The 12,821-nt window shown below is 43.6% G+C and overlaps 1 protein-coding gene across 1 annotated transcript in view; it reads left to right on the top strand.

Annotated features, from left to right (window-relative positions):
• The window catches only part of LOC109868573 (ceramide transfer protein-like), a 54,641-nt gene extending 42,013 nt beyond the window's left edge, over positions 1–12,628 (top strand). The window contains exons 10-15 of the mRNA XM_031802343.1: positions 1,564–1,659; positions 1,841–1,973; positions 7,689–7,759; positions 7,928–8,056; positions 8,272–8,401; positions 10,101–12,628. Coding sequence (XP_031658203.1) covers positions 1,564–1,659; positions 1,841–1,973; positions 7,689–7,759; positions 7,928–8,056; positions 8,272–8,401; positions 10,101–10,228 — 687 coding nt within the window. The 3' untranslated portion in view covers positions 10,229–12,628. The remainder of the gene's footprint in view (positions 1–1,563; positions 1,660–1,840; positions 1,974–7,688; positions 7,760–7,927; positions 8,057–8,271; positions 8,402–10,100) is intronic.
• The last annotated feature ends 193 nt before the right edge of the window (positions 12,629–12,821 follow it).

The following is a 12,821-nucleotide window of genomic DNA, read 5'->3' as shown; positions in this document are numbered from 1 at the left end:
ACCGCGCGCGCGCGAGACACACACACGCGCGCGAGACACACACACACACCTGCGCGAGACACACACGCGCGCGCGAGACACACACAACACGGCCGCGCCGCGAGAACACACACGCGCGCGCGAGGACACACACCGCGCGCGCGAGACCACACACACGCGCGCGCGAGGACACACACACGCAGGCGCGCCGAGACACACCACACGCGCTGCGCGAGACACACCACACGCGGCGCGCGAGACACACACTACGCGCGCCGCGCCGAGACACACACGCGCGCGAGAGACACACGCGCGCGCGCGCGCGCGAGAGAGAGACAGCACGCGGCGCGCGCGCGAGACACACACATGTCTCAGCGCGTGGATGTGTCTCGCGCCGCGGCGGCGTGTTGGTGTGGCTCGCGCGCGTGTGTGTGTTCTCGCGCCGCGGGCGTGTGATGTGTCTCGCGCGGCGCGCCGTGTGGGTCTCGCGCACTGCGCGCGTGTGTGTCTCGCGCGCGGCAGCGTGGGTGGGTGTCTCGCGGCGCGCGTTGTGTGTGTCTCGCGGGCGCGCGTGTTGTTCTCGCGCGCCTGCGCGGGTTCCGTGTCTCTCGCGTGGTTGTGTCTCTGCGTGGTGTCTCTCGCGTGTGTGTCTCTCGCGTGTGTGTGTTCTCGCGTGTGTGTCTCTCGCGTGTGTGTCTCTCGCGTGTGTGTGTGTGTGTGTCTCGCGTGTGTGTGTGTGTCTCACGTGTGTGTGTCTCGTGTGTGTGTCTCGTGTGTGTGTGTCGCGTGTGTGTGTGTGTCTCGCGTGTGTGTGTGTGTGTGTGTGTGTGTGTGTGTGTGTCTCGTGTGTGTGTGTGTCTCGTGGTGTGTGTGTGTCTCGTGGTGTGTGTGTGTCGTGTGTGTGTGTGTGTCGTGTGTCTCGTGTGTGTGTCTCGTGTGTGTGTGTGTCTCGTGTGTGTGTGTGTGTGTGTCTCGTGGTGTGTGTGTGTGTGTGTCTCGTGTGTGTGTGTGTGTCTCGTGTGTGTGTGTGTGTGTGTGTGTGTCTCTCTCTGTGTGTGTGTGTGTGTCTCTGTGTGTGTCTGTGTGTGTGTTTCTGTGTGTGTGTGTGTCTCTGTCTGTGTGTCTCTGTCTGTGTGCCTGTGTGCCTGTGTGCCTGTGCTTCGGTGTGTCTGTGTCTAGTCTGGAATGTCCTTTCCTTTAGTCACTCTCCTCTGATAGTCACTCCTCCTCACGAAGTCCACAGATTCAGGTCTGAGGTAACTGCTCCGTGGCAGAGTGTAGTGCCCCCCACAGGACTGGCTGAATTACTACACTTTCATCCCACAGGCATTTGTCTCTTTCAGCATGAGGCTAGCTTCCAGTATGATGTTGGCTGCCCCTCTGACGATGCTATGTTGCTGTTGAGATAATACTGTATTGTCTGTTAGCACACAGATTTACTGGCCTCTGCATGTCATAGCGGCTACCTCACAATACAAGCGTTGGCTTGTCTTTCCTGTATCACTTTTATATTTATCGGTGAACATTTATGTCTCTGACCTTTAACCCTGTCTGTCCCTTCCTCTTCCTGGTTGACTGTGATAGGTGGAGGAGATGGTGCAGAATCACATGACCTACTCGCTGCAGGATATGGGCGGAGACGCCAACTGGCAGCTGGTGGTGGAGGAGGGGGAGATGAAGGTAGGAGAGAGGGGGAGAGTGAGAGGAGAGAGGTGGTGATTATATTGCCATTGTCAGTCTTGTTATACAAATGTAATAAAAATGTACATGAATAACACATGGACCCATCATCTAAGCCAACTGGAGCAGTTTGAGTCCCACACCTGTTTCTACATCTTCCATCTGTATGTGTGTTGTGAAGGTGTACAGGAGAGAGGTAGAGGAGAACGGTATTGTCCTGGACCCCCTGAAGGCCACTCACTCCGTAAAGGGAGTGACCGGACACGAGGTGTGCCACTATTTCTGGGACACAGATGTCCGCAACGACTGGGAAAGTAAGTTTCATCTGAACAGTAGTTCATATATCTGGCACTACAGTTTTCTTTTTTTCTTCAATGTAAAACAGAGCATCGCAACAGCAATGCAGAAACAAGCAAAAAACCTGTTGCCATAAGGTAAGTACAGTACAATATATGAAAGCAATTATGATAAGACTTTTTACCATGTCTTTCTTTAACTTAATGAACCAGGTCAGCCTGGTTTGTGAAAGATATCCATTTCTCCCAGTTTCTTTTTAATTTATTAGTTTTTTTTGTTTCAGGCATATGTAAATCTTTCCATAGCAAAAATCTATTGACTTATACTTTACAATTCTTCAGACTTTGGGTATTCTACCTTTTTCCAACTCCTGGTATTGACTTTTGTACTAGTGGCAAGTCAAACATAAATCAAGTATCTATCACAGTTAGTCACAACTCCTGGAACATTGCCAAGGTACATTACAGGTTCTAGGGACTCTTTTATTACAGAACATACATTCTCCCAGAACACTGTTCATTTCTTACATTCCCAAAAGATGTGTGGTTGGCATCTACATGGCCACACAGACACCAGCATGGTTGTTGTTTACCTAGCGGGTGCTTTTTGATTCTAGGTGTGATATATTATTCCAACAAAACTCCCGCCATGTTCTTATGTTTGTAGAAGTATGTTGTGTTTTGCATATATTGATATTTCAGAGGAAGATTGGGACAGTCTTTAATTCCTTCTCCTATTTTGCTTTAATATAAAAGGTTCAATCTTTTCTAGAAGCAATCAGGTCATGACAGAGTGAAGAAATTGTCTTGGATGTTCCTTGTTTATATAACATTTGGAATGACATGATAGTCCCATTTGGTATTGTATCTTTCATTTTGATCTGATTTTCAAAATAATCCTTTAACTGTAAGTATCTGAAAAGAACTCGATTTTTCCATACCACAATTCACCTTTAAATTCTGAAAATGTAAGAGCTCCAGTCTGAGGAGCATCGGTCTAAGGAGCTGCATCTCAGTGCTAGAAGCGTCACCACAGACCCTGGTTAGATTCCAGGTTGAATCACAACAGGCCGTGATTAGGAGTCCCCATAGGCCAGCGCACATTTGGCTCAGCGTCGTCTGGGTTTGGCCGGGGTAGGCCGTCATTGTCAGTAAGTGTTTGTTCTTAACTGACTCACCTAGTCAAATATTTTAAAAAAGAGCTATGTCCTCTGCAATGGTACAAAATGTTGTCATGCCTAGGGCTGTGGTGGTCACGATATTTCGTCAGCCGGTGATTGTCAAGCAAATAACTGTTGATCTCACGGTAATTGACCGTTAATTAACATAAACAAATCAAATCACATTTTATTGTCACATACACATGGTTAGCAGATGTTAATGTGAGTGTAGCGAAATGCTTGTGCTTGTAGTTCCGACAATGCAGTAATAACCAACGAGTAATCGAACCTAACATTTTCACAACAACTACCTTACACATACAGTGGGGCAAAAAAGTATTTAGTCAGCCACCAATTGTGCAAGTTCTCCCACTTAAAAAGATGAGAGGTAGGTAGGTATCATAGGTATCACATATCACTTCAACTATGACAGGCAAAATGAGAAAAAAAATCCAGAAAATCACATTGTAGGATTTTTTATGAATTTATTTGCAAATTATGGTGGAAAATAAGTATTTGGTCAATAACAAAAGTTTATCTCAATACTTTGTTATATACCCTTTGTTGGCAATGACAGAGGTCAAACGTTTTCTGTAAGTCTTCACAAGGTTTTCACACACGGTTGCTGGTATTTTGGCCCATTCCACCATGCAGATCTCCTCTAGAGCAGCGATGTTTTGGGGCTATTGCTGGGCAACACGGACTTCAAAGATGTTCTATGGGGTTGAGATCTGGAGACTGGCTAGGCCACTCCAGGACCTTGAAATGCTTCTTACGAAGTCACTCCTTCGTTGCTCGGGCGTTGTGTTTGGGATCATTGTCATGCTGAAAGACCCAGCCACGTTTCATCTTCAATGCCCTTGCTGATGGAAGGAGGTTTTCACTCAAAATCTCACGATACATTGCCCCATTCATTCTTTCCTTTACACGGATCAGTCGTCCTGGTCCCTTTGCAGAAAAACAGCCCCAAAGCATGATGTTTCCAACCCCATGCTTCACATATGGTGTTCTTTGGATGCAACTCAGCATTCTTTGTCCTCCAAACAAGACGAGTAGAGTTTTTACCAAAAAGTTATATTTTGGTTTCCTCTGACCATATGACATTCTCCCAATCTTCTTGTGGATCATCCAAATGCTCTCTAGCAAACTTCAGATGGGCCTGGACATGTACTGGCTTAAGCAGGGGGACACGTCTGGCACTGCAGGATTTGAGTCCCTGGCGGCGTAGTGTGTTACTGATGGTAGGCTTTGTTACTTTGGTCCCAGCTCTCTGCAGGTCATTCACTAGGTCCCCCCGTGTGGTTCTGGGATTTTTTGCCCACCGTTCTTGTGATCATTTTGACCCCACAGGGTGAGATCTTGCGTGGAGCCCCAAATCGAGGGAGATTATCTGTGGTCTTGTATGTCTTTCATTTCCTAATAATTTCTCCCACAGTTGATTTCTTCAAACCAAGCTGCTAACCTATTGCAGATTCAGTCTTCCCAGCCTGGTGCAGGTCTACAATTTTGTTCTTGGTGTCCTTTGACAGCTCTTTGGTCTTGGACATAGTGGAGTTTGGAGTGTGACTGTTTGAGGTTGTGGACAGGTGTCTTTTATACTGATAACAAGTTCAAACAGGTGCCGTTAATACAGGTAACGAGTGGAGGACAGAGGAGCCTCTTGAATAAGAAGTTACAGGCCTGTGAGAGCCAGAAATCTTGCTTGTTTGTAGGTGACCAAATACTTATTTTCCACCATAATTTGCAAATAAATTCATAAAAAGTCCTACAATGTGATTTTCTGTATGTTTTTCTCATTTTGTCTTTTTAAGTGGGAGAACTTGCACAATTAGTGGCTGACTAAATACTTTTTTGCCCCACTGTAGCCTACACCTTCACAATAAATCTATTATTTATTTTAGACAGGTCTAAAGAAACATGATATGAAGAAAATGTAGTCCATTTCAGAACCACAGAATAGCATACTCTGAGTTGTCCGTATGTTAGGTCCTGATCTGGCTATGCCAAATGGCTATTCATTTAGCAGACAAGATTTGCTTCGACTTCCGTGGCATTATTTTATAGTATGAAGAATACAATTGAACAAAGCTGAATAAAATAGAAAGGATATTTTCTCCAAACAATTTGAGGAAGTGCGCACAGGCGGCTATTCTGTGTTGAGCAGTTAACAAAGAAATAGGTCCTCCTATATGCTTCATTTAGAGATATTAATGTAACTTTAGTTGTTCTACAAACGTTGGGCTGTATGTTTAGATTTGTAATACATTGTAAGGCTGCATGATGACTCTAATGATGATTTGAAAAAGGTATCTTGAAAGGCATGAGCTCTGCTTTGTTTTTTACGCAGGCTATACACACCATATCAGTCACTCATTCACAATTTGACAAGCACTTGATAATGCCTAAAATGTCCTTGCCGGCATCCCCTTTGTGTAGCCGTAAATAAATTCTTTAGGCCCTAATTTACGGATTTCATATGACTAGGAATACAGATATGTATCTGTTGGTCACAGATACCTTTAAAAAAAGGTAGGGTCGTGGATCAGAAAACCAGTCAATATCTGGTGTGACCACCATTTTACTCATGCAGCACGACACATCTCTTTCTCAGAGAGTTGATAAGCCTGTTGATTGTGGCATGTGGAATGTTGTCCCACTCCTCAATGGCTGTGCGAAATTGCTGGATATTGGCAGGAACTGTAACACGCTGTCGTACACGTAGATCCAGAGCATCCTAAACATGCTCAATGGGGGACATGTATGGTGAGTATGCAGGCCATGGAAGAACTGGGACATTTTCAGCTTCCAGGAATTGTGTACAGATCCTTGTGACATAAGGCTGTGCATTATCACACTGAAACATGAGATGATGGCAGTGAATGAATGGCACGACAACAGGCCTCAGGATCTCATCACTGTATCTCTGTGCATTCAAATTGCCATCGATAAAATGCAATTGTTTTCGTTGTCCGTCGCTTATGCCTGCCCATACCATAACCCCATCGCCAACAATGGGGCACTCTGTTCACAACGTTGGCATCAGCAAACTGCTTGCCCACACAACGCCATACACGCTGTCATTCATCTGTTAAGAGAACACTTCTCCAGCGTGCCAGTGGCCATTAAAGGTCAACATTTGCCCACTGAAGTTGGTTACAACGCCGAACTACAGTCAGGTCAAGACCGTGGTGAGGATGACGAGCACTCAGATGAGCTTCGCTGAGACGCGCTGACAAAACTACACATTTGGACTTTTATTGTCCCCCAGCAGAAGGTGCACCTGTGTAATGATCCTTGATAGTAATTTGTCCCAGAGGTTGAACTGTTTTGGGGGGACCTCTACTGGTAGAGAGGGGAATAAATACAGCAGTCTATGGACTATTCATTTTCACTGCCTTTATTCTAGATCTGAAATCTAAGGGAAGAAGTGACCATCTCTCTATATCTTCATGACTCTATATCTTCATGAATATTTTGGATAGTTGGCTTATTTGTTATAGCTTTGTAATGTATTTTGTTAGGTTTACCCCTATACATTGCCGTGAAAACGTATTGACTCCATTTCTAATTTTCTCTATTTTTGCATATGTTTGATACTGAATTATCAGATCTTCAACCAAAACCTAATATTAGATAATATTAGGTTAATAACAGAACCTGAGTTTACAAATAACACAAAAGTATACTTATTTCATTTATTTAACAAAGTTATTCAACACCCAATTCCCCTGTGTGAGAAAGTAATTACCCCCTTCCATTCTAACTGGTTGTGCCACCTTTTAGCTGTTGAGCAGTCTCTCACTTCGCTGAGGAGGAAAGTTGGCTCACTCTTGCATGCAGAACTGCTTTAACTCAGCGACATTTGTGGATTTTCAGGCAAAAACTGACACACGATTTCAATTGGGATTAGGGACTTTGACTAGGCCATTCCAAAACTTAAAATGAGTTGTTTCTTTGAGCTATTTTCATGTAGACTTGATTGTGTGCTTTGAATCATTGTCTTGCTGCATGACCCCGCTGCACTTCACCTCACAGGCGGATGGCCTGACATTCTGTAGAATTCTCTGATTCAGAGCAGAATTCATGCTTCCTTCTATTATATTTCCTGTGATTGGGTGTAGTTAGAGTAGATTTTGTGTTTTGTATAATTGAGTTTGTATCCTGAATTGTAACCATATCCTTCCAACGTATTTGTTAGTTTTGGGAGGCAAGTGTTAAAAACTAGCACGTCCTCGGCATACAAGGTGATTGTCATGCTATTTCCCTCAGATGGTAATACCTTGTAGTTCCGAATGTTACCTTATCGTTTGGGCTAGGGGCTCATTATGTAAGGCAAACAAAGCTGGGGAGGTGCACCATCCCTGGACTGCATTGTAAAGTCATTTTATTTGTCAGATCACTTAAATTCTAACAACAGGATCTTGATAAATGGTTTTAAAACACTGAATTGCATCTGGCACTTCAGTTTTCAATACTGTCATTTTCTGCAATGTTGTAGTAAGGTCTCAATGTTCAATAATTGAGTGATTTATTTGATATGTTCTTATTCTGGTCTCTCTTTACTTTAATTCAGCTACTATTGAGAACTTCAATGTTGTGGAGACGTTATCGGAAAATGCTGTTATCGTCTATCAGACACACAAGGTAAGAGAGAATGAGTAAAACACAGATGCCAAGGTCTCAAACCCAGACGCCTTTGGCGTTTTTAAAATGTGTTCCACTGAACATCCCACCACAATACAGGCACTTTAAAGAGTGCCTTTTAAGTGTGTTTACTAAATGACTGAAAGTAAAATCTACGTGTGTGTGCAGAGGGTGTGGCCTGCCTCTCAGAGAGATGTGCTCTACTTGTCTGCCATGAGGAAGATCCTGGCTAACAACGAGAACAACCCTGACACCTGGCTGGTCTGCAACTTCTCTGTGGACCACGACAACGCCAAGGTCAATCTCAGTTTAGTCTTCTTGAGATGGGCTTTTCCAGGAATTCCTGATTCCCCAGACTGACCTTAATCTATTTTGGGGGGAGGGGGGGTCTGTTACAATAACAACCAGGTTTGTCAAGGTAGAGACTAAACATACATACAAATATTTAGCTTGTATTTTCTTTGGTCAATGCTTGTGAATTGATGATCTTTCATGTCATTGTCCCCCCTCAGCCCACCAACAGGTGTGTCCGTGCCAAAATCAACATCGCCATGATCTGCCAGACCCTGGTAAGCCCACCAGAGGGCGACAGAGAGATCAGCAGAGACAACATCACCTGTAAAATCACCTACGTCGCCAACGGTGAGCTCACCTCCTAAATCACTCTGATAGCCACGACAGATGACCTGCTAGAACGGACAAATAAGCAGTATTACAATAGCCATGTAAACTCATCAAAAAAAGAAATGTCCCTTTTTCAGGACCCTGTCTTTCAAAGATAATTTGTAAAAATCCAAATAACTTCACAAATCTTCATTGTAAAGGGTTTAAACACTGTTTCCCATGCTTGTTCAATGAACCATAAACAATTAGTGAACATGCATCTGTGGAACGGTCGTTAAGACACTAACAGCTTACAGACTGTAGGCAATTAAGGTCACAGTTATGAAAACTAAACACTAAAGAGGCTTTTCTACTGACTCTGAAAGATCCCTGCTCATCTGCGTGAACGTGCCTTAGGCATGCTGCAAGGAGGCATGAGGACTGCAGATGTGGCCAGGGCAATAAATTGCAATGTCCGTACTGTGAGACGCCTAAGACAGCGTTACAGGGAGACAGGACGGACAGCTGATCGTCCTCGCAGTGGCAGACCTACGTGTAACACCTGCACAGGATCGGTACATCACACCTGCGGGACAGGTACAGGATGGTAACAACAACTGCCCGAGTTACACCAGGAATTCACAATCCCTCCATCAGTGCTCAGACTGTCCGCAGTAGGCTGAGAGAGGTTGGACTGAGGGCTTGTAGGCCTGTTGTAAGGCAGATACTCACCAGACATCACCAGCAACAACGTCGCCTATGGGCACAAACCCACCGTCGCTGGACCAGACAGGACTGGCAAAAAGTGCTCTTCACTGACGAGTCGCAGTTTTGTCTCACCAGGGGTGATGGTTGGATTTGCGTTTATCGTCAAATGAATGAGTGTTACACCGAGGCCTGTACTCTGGAGCGGGATCAATTTGGAGGTTCCGTCATGGTCTGGGGCGGTGTGTCACAGCATCATCGGACTGAGCTTGTTGTCATAAAAAGCCATCTCAATGCTGTGCGTTACAGGGAAGACATCCTCCTCCCTCATGTTGTATGCTTCCTGCAGGCTCTTCCTTACATGACCCCCCAGCATGACAATGCTACCAGCCATACTGCTCGTTCTGTGCGTGGTTTCCTGCAAGACAGGAATGTCAGTGTTCTGCCATGGCCAGTTAAGAGCCCGGATCTCAATCCCATTGAGAACGTCTGGAACCTGTTGGATTGGAGGGTGAGGGCTAGGGCCATTCTCCCCAGAAATGTCCGGGAACTTGCAGGTGCCTTGGTGGAAGAGTGGGGTTACATCTCACAGCAAGAACTGGCAAATCTGCTGCAGTCCACGAGGAGGAGATGCACTGCAGTACTTAATGCAGCTGCTGGCCACATGAGATAGTGACTGTTACTTTTGATTTTGACCCCCCTTTTGTTTATTATTATTATTATTACATTTCTGTTAGTCACATGTCTGTGGATCTTGTTCAGTTTGTCTCAGTTGTTGAATCTTGTAATTTTCATACAAATATTTACACGTTACGTTTGCTGAAAATAAACACAGTTGACAGTGAGAGGACGTTTGTTTTTTTGCTGAGTTTATATACAGTACCAATAACTATGTATTCTTCAATTAGGGTTTGTGATATTTGAAGCAGGGCCAATCTCATTAGACTATATATTGTATATGAATCTACAGGTGTTGTGAATGAACCTGTTCTTTGTGATATCCTGTGTAACGTGTATTTCCTTTTCATCTAAGTGAACCCGGGAGGCTGGGCTCCTGCCTCAGTTCTGAGGGCCGTGGCCAAGAGGGAGTACCCCAAGTTCCTCAAACGTTTCACTGGCTACGTCCAGGAGAAAACATCAGTGAAACCTATTCTCTTCTGAGGTTCACAGGACTCACTACACCACTGTCCACACAAGACCGTTCTGAACATAGCATACCATGACAACCCGAACATAGCTAGCCCTCATGCTTGGTCTCTAGCTCGGTCTCCAGCTAGCTTCAATGTAAGCCCTCATGCTAGGTTCAATGCTAGTGTCCCATTCTACACCTCATGCTAGTTCTTTATACTAGCTCTCAAGCTAGTTCTTATGCTAGCTCCCACATTAGTTAGCATGCTAATGCAGAAAGACCTGTGAGAATAGCCTAAATGTAAAAAATAAAACAAATCCCTTTTCTGGCAGAGATATAATATATAAATGTATGCGTTAAGAAATTTATAAGAAAGCAATTTAAGACATAAAGAAAAAACATGGCTCTATTTTAGTCCTGCTTTTTGTAGTTGTCCTTTTTTAAGAAATGGAGTGTTCCTATTTTGTGTTGATTTAGCTTTTTATAATAATCAGTGGTGTCACAGCTTACTCTCATGCTGCTAATTTTTCAAGTACAACAAAACAATTTAGCCTCCATTTTCCCCCAGAATGAACGTTGTGTTTGTAAAAATAAAAAAAAAGTTTAGAGGGCTGTCATTGAACTATGACCCCTATGACATAAGACTTGACCTTTTGGCCTTTGTCTCCCTGGTGAAAACACCACTTTGCTGGTGCTGATGGAGGGACGAGACTAAAAGTTTATATTGTTTTCAAATGTATGTTTCTTTATTTTGGTGGTTGTACTTGAGTCAATAGCTAGGTTTCCAGCCAATTGGGGATAGATTTTCATGCGAATATTCAGAAATCTGCATAAAGAATGAGAATTTTCCCACCAGTGGTGTTTCCACCAAACTGACTTGTTGGTGATAAAAATCAGTGCGTGATGACAGTGCACTTTTTCACGTAAGTTTTCATGTACTGAATAAAAATCCTAAATCCCATGTCCTTCCATCGCTGTTGCCATAAATAGCAAATGTGCCTACTCTTGTCTTGGCACGTGCGCTCTAGCCAACAACTCGCAGATACAATGCTGGTAGGCTAGTCTACATTATATTATTATGGATTAGAGTGAGAATATTTATATTTGTCAAGCATCGATCATCATGTCACCGGAATAAGATCCTCTATTTATTGGGAAGGAGCATCAAGCTCATCACCTTGCACTTGCATTACCCTGTAAAATTCATAACTTAGCCTAATAAACGGCATGGTTTCCCGAGTCGTAGTGGGAGTTCCACACACCATATCATTGTGTGACTCACAATATTATGGTTATATCAATATTTGTGCATAAAAGCATTTCCACCATTTCACTCGTAATTAATTTTAGACACAAAGATCCCAACATGTTGAACGAACAAATTACCTGTTGGCATTTATAACAATTTACTGAAAGTTAGTTTCTAGCACAGCGGTCGTGATTTTTTTTTCAAATACAATATAACTTTGCATAAAAACTGGTTGGAAACGTGGTTAGTGATGACATGATGTAGCAGCACAATTTAGAGTTGGGGTTTTAGATATCTTGATTATAACTATATAATGTCAGCAACCATTTCTGCTTCAGAACTGTCATTTTTTTTAAATGCCTGCAGATGCTTTTTGTGACTGAATAGACTCCATATGCCTTAGACTGGGGAGATAACCCAGTATGTTTTGGGATGGGGTAGGTGAGAGGGTGCTGATAGACCGTACACCCTTATGAAATCACTAGAGAAGTGCCTAGGCCCGAGTTCCAATACCTGATTATCCTCCTCTTCTCCCTTCATTGAAATAATCAACCCTGATATGACAATGGAAACCTGAAACTTGACTTTCACTTATCCAATTGGGCTGATGTTCGGTCAGTCATTACTTCTAGAAAGGGAGGAAGGAAGCAGGCCCTTTCAAGGTATTTAGACAGCTCCTATGTTTCACAGAGGACAGAAGCTTTGTCTCCACTGAGTGAAAACTGAAGTCTTTCATTTCAGATACCTATTTGAAACTAAAGGGTTTGGGGGTTAATGTCAAATTTATATCATACCTCTTAATTGTGATATTGCAATCAGCAGAAATTGATTTTCACATCAAATATCCTTGGAGGATGTGAACTGTATGCTGGCTTTCATTCCCCAACTGGATCAAGTGATTTTTACTTTGTACGTTCACCAATGTGCAAAGTCATCCAATAAGTCTGGTTTCCCAGACTCCGATTGAGCCAACTTCTGGACTAAAAATGCATGTTCTACATTCATTTGTCCTGCAATAGGCACAATTTGGGTCTGAGAAACTGCCCCAATATCTCTCCTATGAATTAAGTTGCACTGAATGTAAATAAAAGTAGTCATGCAAAATCTCTTGGGATTGATTTAAACCCATACTGTGAAAATGTGGCTCTGTTTGGAAAGAAAATAAAATCCACATTTTTCTCCAGTTCAGTGTGCTTTGAATCCTAGTTTCCCCTCCTCCTTCTCTCACCATCTACAAACTCAATGTCAGTATAATTATACAGAAAGCCAATGAGTCCTGGTATTTAGGTTGTGATGAAAACCAGTTGACATATGGCTTGTTGGAATGAACCTACGGCAGGGTTTCCCAAGCTGTGCACATTGTTTTTGCCCTCGTA

This window comes from Oncorhynchus kisutch, linkage group LG23 (genome assembly GCF_002021735.2).
Source record: "Oncorhynchus kisutch isolate 150728-3 linkage group LG23, Okis_V2, whole genome shotgun sequence".
Lineage (NCBI taxonomy): Eukaryota > Metazoa > Chordata > Actinopteri > Salmoniformes > Salmonidae > Oncorhynchus > Oncorhynchus kisutch.
This window is presented reverse-complemented; position numbering and strand designations above follow the sequence as displayed.